This window comes from Colius striatus, chromosome 17 (genome assembly GCF_028858725.1).
Source record: "Colius striatus isolate bColStr4 chromosome 17, bColStr4.1.hap1, whole genome shotgun sequence".
Classification (NCBI taxonomy): domain Eukaryota; kingdom Metazoa; phylum Chordata; class Aves; order Coliiformes; family Coliidae; genus Colius; species Colius striatus.
In genome coordinates, this window is record NC_084775.1 from 2248592 (window position 1) to 2256670 (window position 8079).

The following is an 8079-nucleotide window of genomic DNA, read 5'->3' on the forward strand; positions in this document are numbered from 1 at the left end:
GCATCCCCTGCCCCAGCCCCGCATCCCCTGCTCCAGCCCAGCACCCCCTGTCCCAGCCTCGCACCCCCTGTCCCAGCCCCGCATCCCCTGCCCCAGCCCCACATCCCCATGTCCCAGCCCCACATCCCCATGTCCCAGCCCAGCACCCCCTGTCCCAGCCCAGCACCCCCTGCCCCAGCCTCGCACCCCCTGTCCCAGCCCCACATCCCCCTGTCCCAGCCTCGCACCCCCTGTCCCAGCCTCGCACCCCCTGTCCCAGCCCCACATCCCCCGTCCCAGCGCAGCATTCCCTGTCCCAGCCTTGCACCCCCTGCCCCAGCCCAGCACCCCCTGTCCCAGCCCCGCATCCCCTGTGCCAGCCTCGCATCCCCCTGCCCCAGCCTCGCACCCCCTGTCCCAGCCCAGCATTCCCCTGTCGCAGCCCAACCCCCCCGTCCCAGCCCCGCACCCCCCGTCCCATCCCAACCTCCCCCGTCCCATCTCAGCATCCACCCGTCCCAGCCCCGCATCCCCTGTCCCGCAGCCAGGAGGCCGGGGGGAACCCTCGCAACGCTCTCGGTGCGCCGCCAGGGCTCCGTCAGCCCCTCCGTCATCCCACCCCCTTACCCAGCGCTGGCGGAGCCACGGCCGCGCTGGGCGCAGCGCTCTCAGCACCGCCGGTGCCAACGGGCTCCCGCAGCGCGCCGGATCCGCCCTTCCGGGAGGCGGGGCCGGGCCGGGCCGGGCGAGGCGGCGGCGCGGAGCAGGTGGCGGGGGCCGGGCCGGGCCGGGGCTGTGCGGGGCCTCGGCCGCGCCTGCGCAGGTGAGCGGGGCCGTGCGGGGAGCGGAGCGCGGCGGCCGTGGCTCGGAGCCCCCGGGACCGGCGTCGCGGAGTGGGGGTGAGACTATCCCTTCTCCCCAGCCGGGGTGAATGCGGAGGCAGAGCCCCATCCCCACGTTCCCCCAGCTGAGGGGTACCCCCGCGCACTCCGGCCTGGGGCCCATGCGGTGGGGCATCCCCGCACCGCCCGTCTCTGCAGGTGGCGAGCGGGGCTGGGGGGGGCTCAGCCAGCGCGGGTGGTGCCCGCAGGCCTGTGGTCCCCGCGGGCCGGCAGCATGCCAGCAATAGCCTGGGCCTTTCCAGGACATTTTGGCCTCCGGGAGGGACCCGGGGAGCAGGGCTGCACCCCGCGGCGTGAGCCTTCCGAGCAGCAGCCGGGGTTTGGTGATGCAGGGGCACAGACGGACCCTGGCATGGGGAGGAGGGCGGCTGGAAGGGGCGAGCATCCGCAAAATCACAGGTGACCCCACGGAGCGGCACCTGAAGGTCCCAGGGCTGTGTCCTCCCGCTGCCGGCTGCGGCTGGTGCCCAGGCACTGGATGTGTTTCCTGGTCTGGCCGGGAACAGCCACGTCCTCGCCGGAGCTGCTCTGGAGGTTCTGCTGCACGGCTGCACACCACACCTGGGCTTTCCCCGGGGAGGCCACAAGGTGCTGGGAGACACTGTGTGCCCTCTTAGTGGGTACCCAGCACTGGGAGAAGGTCGAGTAAACATTGAATTAGGCAGAGGGGAAGCAGCAAAGAAGCCTTCAGCAGGGCTAGAGCTGCCTGCTTATAGCAAAGAAACCGTCAGCAGGGCTAGAGCTGCCTACTTACAGCAAAGAAACCTTCAGCAGGGCTAGAGCTGCCTGCTTATAGCAAAGAAACCGTCAGCAGGGCTAGAGCTGCCTGCTTATAGCAAAGAAACCTTCAGCAGGGCTAGAGCTGCCTGCTTATAGCAGCAAAGAAACCTTCAGCAGGGCTAGAGCTGCCTGCTTATAGCAGCAAAGAAACCTTCAGCAGGGCTAGAGCTGCCTGCTTATAGCAGCAAAGAAACCTTCAGCAGGGCTAGAGCTGCCTGCTTATAGCAAAGAAACCGTCAGCAGGGCTAGAGCTGCCTGCTTATAGCAAAGAAACCTTCAGCAGGGCTAGAGCTGCCTGCTTATAGCAGCAAAGAAACCTTCAGCAGGGCTAGAGCTGCCTGCTTATAGCAGCAAAGAAACCTTCAGCAGGGCTAGAGCTGCCTGCTTATAGCAAAGAAACCTTCAGCAGGGCTAGAGCTGCCTGCTTATAGCAAAGAAACCTTCAGCAGGGCTAGAGCTGCCTGCTTATAGCAAAGAAACCTTCAGCAGGGCTAGAGCTGCCTGCTTACAGCAGGGCTTTAATGCAGCTCCATCTTAAAAGCCTGGGAAGTGCCCCTGTGTTTTCCCAAGCACAGAGCCTGGCACGGGGCGGCTGTCCTGTGCCACCACCCCGGAGGAGGGCACGCTCCGGTGCTGAGCCCAACGCTGGCTGAGGAGCAAGGGGCTGCCTTGAAAAAGCCCGATGGCTATGTCACCCCGTCCCACCCCCCGATCCGAACCCCCCCTGCAGGAGGGACCGCTCACACTTTCCTGCTCCTGTGCCAGGTCTGCGGGCAGTGCCACCACGCGGAGCCCTCCCCGTGCCGCAGGGCAGGGCCGCTGCCGCCAGCATGGCGAGGTGGCTGCCGCGCTCCGCCGACCTCGCTCGCCTCTGCCAGAAACTTAACCGGGTGAAGACCTTGGAGGACAACATGATGGAGACGTCCTTCAACAGATGCCTTTCCACCATTGACTTGACGCTGCTGGGCATTGGGGGCATGGTGGGCTCCGGGCTGTATGTCCTCACGGGCACCGTGGCCAAGGAGATCGCCGGCCCCGCCGTCATCGTCTCCTTCATCATCGCCGGCTTCGCCTCGCTCCTGGCTGCTCTCTGCTACGCCGAGTTTGGAGCCCGGGTACCCAAGACGGGCTCTGCCTACATGTTCACCTACGTGTCCGTGGGTGAGATCTGGGCCTTCCTCATCGGCTGGAACGTGCTGCTGGAGTACATGATTGGGGGAGCGGCGGTGGCCAGGGCCTGGAGCGGCTACCTGGACTCCATCTTCAACCACAAGATAAAGAACTTCACTGAGACCCACGTGGGCACCTGGCAGGTGCCGTTCCTGGCCCACTACCCCGACTTTCTGGCGGCCGCCATCCTGCTGGTGGCCACCGCCTTCATCTCCTTCGGGGCCAAAGTGTCCTCCTGGCTCAACCACATCTTCTCGGCCGTCAGCATGGGCGTCATCCTCTTCATTCTCATCATGGGCTTTATCCTCGCTCAGCCCAAGAACTGGAGCGCCCAGGAGGGCGGCTTCGCCCCGTACGGGCTGTCGGGCATCATGGCTGGCACAGCCACCTGCTTCTACGCCTTCGTGGGCTTCGATGTCATTGCAGCCTCCAGCGAAGAGGCCAGGAACCCACAGAGGGCCGTGCCCAGGGCCATCGCTTTCTCCTTGGGGCTGGCCACCGGGGCCTACATCCTGGTGTCGGTGGTGCTGACGCTGATGGTGCCCTGGCACACGCTGGACCCCGACTCTGCCTTGGCAGACGCGTTTTACAGGAGGGGCTACTCCTGGGCAGGGTTCCTGGTTGCCGCCGGCTCCATCTGTGGTGAGTACAGACGGTGGCGGGGGGTGATGCGTGCCCCGCTCACAGCGGGGGCTGGGAACTGGGTGGTTTGGGTCTGACGTGGCCCCTCCTTCTTCTGCCCATCCCTCAGCAATGAACACGGTCCTGTTGAGCAACCTCTTCTCCCTGCCGCGCATCGTCTATGCCATGGCTGAGGACGGGCTCTTCTTTCAGGTCTTCTCCCGAGTGCATCCCCGCACGCAGGTGCCCGTGGTTGGCATCGTGGTTTTTGGGCTGCTCATGGCCCTGCTGGCCCTTGTCTTTGACCTGGAGGCCCTGGTGCAGTTCCTGTCCATTGGCACACTGCTGGCCTACACCTTTGTGGCCGCCAGCATCATCGTCCTGCGCTTCCAGCAGCAGAAGGTGGATGTCCCCGTGCCGGCAGCCGCGGCCCAGCCCAGCCCTGAGCCCCAGGAGGGTCCGTCTGCCGGCGAGCTGAAGGAGTACGAGTCCTTCTCTGACAAGCTCCAGCTGGTGGACAGGGACAAGAGCAAAGAGCACCGTGAGCCAGGGCAGCTGAAGGCGGCTTTTGAGCCCTACCTGGAGTTCCTCAGCGACTTCTACCCAGGAGAAGTGGTCATGGTGGCCGTGGTGACCCTGATGGTGTCTGCCATCTGCCTCTGCTCCATCTTGGTGTTTGGCACTACCCACCTCCACCTGCCCACCTGGAGCTACTCCCTGCTGCTGGTCCTCTTCAGCCTGGGCTTCCTGCTCAGCCTCTTCCTCATCTGGGCACACGAGCAGCAGCACAACACACAGACCTTCCAGGTACACCTGGGCCCCCAGGCAGGGTTTGTCCTGCTCAGGTCAGAGGGGTGGACCCATGGGAGGCCCCAGTCACACCAGTCTGGTGAAAACAGTGTAGCTGCTGGAGGAGGAAGAGGAGGAGGACCGTGTCAGCGAGCACTGGGTGTGGGGAGGTGGTGTTGCCTGCAGTGTCACTCTGCATGGTCCCCAGCCCCCAGGCAGGGACGTCCCCAGCAGCTCTGTGTCCATCCCATGGGATCGCTCCTGCCCACTCTGGGCTCCTTCCTCCACATCCCCTGCTCCCCTTCTGCCCCTCCCAGCTCCTGCCTTTGGCTTGTTCTTGAGCTGTGTGATGGAGCTCTTTTCTTCAGCCTCCAAACTACTTCTGTGCCCCTCACGCTCCCCTCCTCTCCAGCTTCTGGGCTGTTTCTAGAGGCTCTGCCCACACTGCCAGCCTGGCTCCCAGCTCCCCAACTGTCTGGTTTTCCTTTCAATTGCCTTTTTCCCTGAAAAAAAAAAGGAAAAGGTCATTTTTAGAAAGCCCAGGGTGACTGTCAGGCTGTATACTGTGTTTACCTGGGCTGGCTTTTGTCCCTGGTTTCAAGGGTGGGGAAGGTGGTCCAGCAGGTCTCGCTTCCTTTCTTCCACAGATCCCCCTGGTGCCCCTCTCTCCAGCACTGAGTATCGTCCTCAATGTCTATCTGATGCTGAAGCTCAGCTACATGACGTGGCTCCGCTTTGCCATCTGGCTGCTCTTGGGTGAGTGTTCCCACGGCAGCCAGAGCCTGGGAGGGCGGCAGCTGCTCCAGGCAGCTGGAAGCCGGGTCAGCCCAGCACTGTTTGGCTGCTTTGGCAGCTCTCCTCCCCCACTTGGTGGGTTTATAAAGCATGTGGTGCCTCCCGTTCCCCTCCGGAGACATAAACCGAGGTCTCCCGGCATCTCCCGTTCCCCGGGGCCATCCCCGTGCCAGCCCCTGTCCCCTGTCCCCGCTGCAGGTCTGCTCGTCTACTTCGGCTACGGCATCTGGCACAGCAAGGAGAACGTGCGGGAGCGCGGCCCGCAGCGCCTCAGCGCTCGCTACGTGGTGTTCCCCAGCGGCAGCCTGCAGGAGAGGCTGCAGGCCGTGCAGCCCCCGCCGCAGCCCACCCGCGACACGGCCGACTGCCAGAGATGACACCCTGGGGGACAGGGGCACCCGACTCTGGGAGACTCTGACCCCCTCCCCACGGCCAGGCCAGAGACCCCCCCTTCTTCCTCCTCCTGGTCCCTTTGCCAGCGGAGCCACCGGGACTGCCCGCGGTGTGTGGCTCCATCCCAAGGTGATGAGGTCGTTTGCTCTTCCCCACCCACTCCCCACAGAGTGTGTGGGGACTGGCCGCCTCCCTTCCCATCCCCAGCGCTCAAGAACTGGGTCTCAGCCCCCTCAGCCCAGTGTCTGCCCAGCTCAGCAGGAGCCACATCCTTACCACCTTCCCCTGAGCACAGATGGATGTGTGCAGCAAATCTTTCTGCTGGCGGGGGGTGCAGAGGGTCAGGGGAGTAGGGCAGGCAGCCCAGCACTGCCCAGTTTGGGCCTCATCCTGACTGCAGCTTGGGCGCTTGTTGCACCCCCTGCGTCCTGCTGAGCCCACTTGCAGAAGGAGGCAGGGGTTAAGCCCATGTCCTTGCCAGCCTCCCTGCCAGCTCATCCCCAGGGCCACTCTCCTGAAAGGCTGAGGGAGCTGGGGACATCAGATGGAGAAGGGACATGGGCAGAGTGAGTAGCTGGGCAGGGACCTCGGGAAAGCCAGCATGGGCTGGCACGGCTGAAGGCCATCTGCATCTTCCCAGCCATTGTCATCAGCTGTTGCAGGGTGAGCTGGGGCTGTGCCTGGCTGGAAGGTCTTGCCAGGGCTAGGCTCTTGCCCCAGCCCTGAGCTGAGTGTGAGTGCTCAGGGTCTCAGATTCGTTGCCTTCTCCCTGGCAGTGCCCAACAGCATCCCTGAGTCCCCTTCCCTCTGTGGCCCAGCAGCACAGCTTGTGCTGCTACCTGTTCCGGCTTGGGGGGCTCATTTCCCCTGTGATGCCCCTCCCAGGCTCTCTGTGGCTCGGGATGGTCTCTGCAGGTGCTTTTCACTATTGCTCCCTCTCCAACAAGCATCCCTGTGCTCTGGAGCTCACTCCAGCTTCTGTGGTGGCATGTTGGGGGTCCCCAGCAGCACTGCTGTGGCCACCCTGGCTGGTTTGCCCATTGCCAAAAGCCAAAAGCGGAAGGGGAAGGGCGTTTTGGCACTTTTTGAAAGTGATACATGGAGGAAACAGTAAAGGCTGAGGTTGCTGAATTGCCAGGCCTCACAGCGTGAGCACTGTGCAACATCACCTGCATCCTGCAAGGAGTCAGGGCTGTGGGCAGGCTGGCCTCATTGCTGCTTGCTGGCTGGTCCCTGGGGGGGGGGCTGGTGGGGGGTCTCTGTACGATTTGCTGGCTGCCTGGTGAAGCTCTCTGTATGCCAGTGCTGCTCCGTGTCCCACCTCACCCCGCGCTGCTGCTGCTGCCAGTGGAGCAGCACGTCCCTGCCGTGCCCTGGCCCTGCTTGGCACCTCTGTGTAGTGGCTTGTGAGCAACACGCTGACTCAGTCACCCTCATAAATACTGGTTCTGTGATGCCTCTGGTTGTGCTGTGTGTCCCCTGCCCAAGAACTGACGTGGGGAAGCTGCTGCCCCAGCTGATGCTCAGGAAAGCCCCTCAAATCTTGAGGGAAGGAATGGTCATGCAACCCACTGCAGCCATACTCCTCCTGAGCCCTGGAAGAGCAGCAGCAGGCTGTGTCTGGGGTGAGCAAACCCTTCCTAGGGTGTAGAGACCCTTTCTGGGGTGTCCAGACCCTTCCTGGGGTGTGCAGACCCTGCCAGGGGCTGCTGTCTGGCATCATGGGGCCGGGGCTGGGCTCAGTGAGTCCCCATGGAGCTGGGCAGCTGTGCACAGGGAACCTGGAACTGGAGCTCTACAGACACAGACACAACTGCATTCACCCCAAGAGGCCTCAAGCCCCTTGCCAATGGCACAGATGATGAGCAGCACCAGGATGGGTTCAGCAGAGCTAAATGGTTGGGAAAACTTGTGAATCAGAGTGAATAATGGGGATCTAAGTGTGAGGCCCTTGGGAGAACCTGCAGACCACCCCATCCTCACCAGTGCTGTTCCTTTTCGTGGTAGCAGTAATTTGTTATTAAATAAGTCTTGCACAGGTATCCAGGGAGGTAGAGGCTCAGCTCTCCTCATCAACTGTTGGCTTTGCATCTCTACTGTAAATCAATCGTTGGCAGGATAAAGAGAGGTAGAAAGATCCATGGTGATAGATCAGGAGTAAAAGAGCCCAGTGCAGGGGAGGAGCAGTGCAAATCACAGCAGGGCAGGACAGGCTGAGGTTTAAAATGGTTTTCTGTTCTCTTTGGGAGGAAGGTTGACAGAAGTCACATGACAGAAGGCTGAGTTGGGGCCGAGCTCACCCTATGTGGGTGCCCAGGTGGCTGTTTGAGCTGGCAGAGGCCAAAGACTCATCGACTGGGCCCTCTAATCATTGATATTTAATCAAGTTCAAAGTGTTCATTTGTAAAGGTACTCCCTAGACAGCAAATGTGGGTATGGGGCAGCCCCAGCAAGGCTGGGGAGAGGCAAGGTGTGCTGAGGAGGTGGCTGGCAGGGAATTAAAGGATTGAAAGGTAATTAAGGGCAGCCTGGGAGGTGAGTGTGCACTCTGTGGATAGGTTACAAATTTGGTCAGTTCACCTGTGTCATGCACAGTCCTGTTGCAGGAATGTGCCCTGTGCAGGTGCAGAACATGTAGCAATTGATTTGA

General features: G+C 62.3%; 1 protein-coding gene across 2 annotated transcripts; it reads left to right on the plus strand.

Moving 5' to 3' along the window:
* The first annotated feature begins 734 nt into the window (after window positions 1-734).
* SLC7A4 (solute carrier family 7 member 4) lies at window positions 735-6883 on the plus strand. 2 transcript variants are annotated; one of them, XM_062009813.1, is made up of 5 exons: window positions 735-802; window positions 2427-3473; window positions 3583-4259; window positions 4889-4997; window positions 5235-6883. In XM_062009813.1, the coding sequence occupies exons 2-5, from the start codon at window positions 2492-2494 to the stop codon at window positions 5411-5413; spliced, it is 1947 nt and encodes a 648-aa protein (XP_061865797.1). In that variant the 5' UTR covers window positions 735-802; window positions 2427-2491; the 3' UTR covers window positions 5414-6883. The 2 variants fall into 2 exon arrangements, with proteins under 2 accessions (XP_061865797.1, XP_061865798.1); XM_062009814.1 differs by lacking the exon at window positions 735-802 and adding an exon at window positions 814-878.
* Window positions 6884-8079: the final 1196 nt, after the last annotated feature.

What these genes read in the sequence shown, in the direction of transcription:
- SLC7A4 (XM_062009813.1), top strand. Translation starts at nt 2,492, where the DNA reads ATGGCGAGGTGGCTGCCGCGCTCCGCCGACCTCGCTCGCCTCTGCCAG. An exon ending in TGCCGCCGGCTCCATCTGTG is followed by an intron (nt 3,474 to 3,582) that starts GTGAGTACAGAC and finishes CCCATCCCTCAG; the next exon opens with CAATGAACACGGTCCTGTTG. An exon ending in ACAACACACAGACCTTCCAG is followed by an intron (nt 4,260 to 4,888) that starts GTACACCTGGGC and finishes TTTCTTCCACAG; the next exon opens with ATCCCCCTGGTGCCCCTCTC.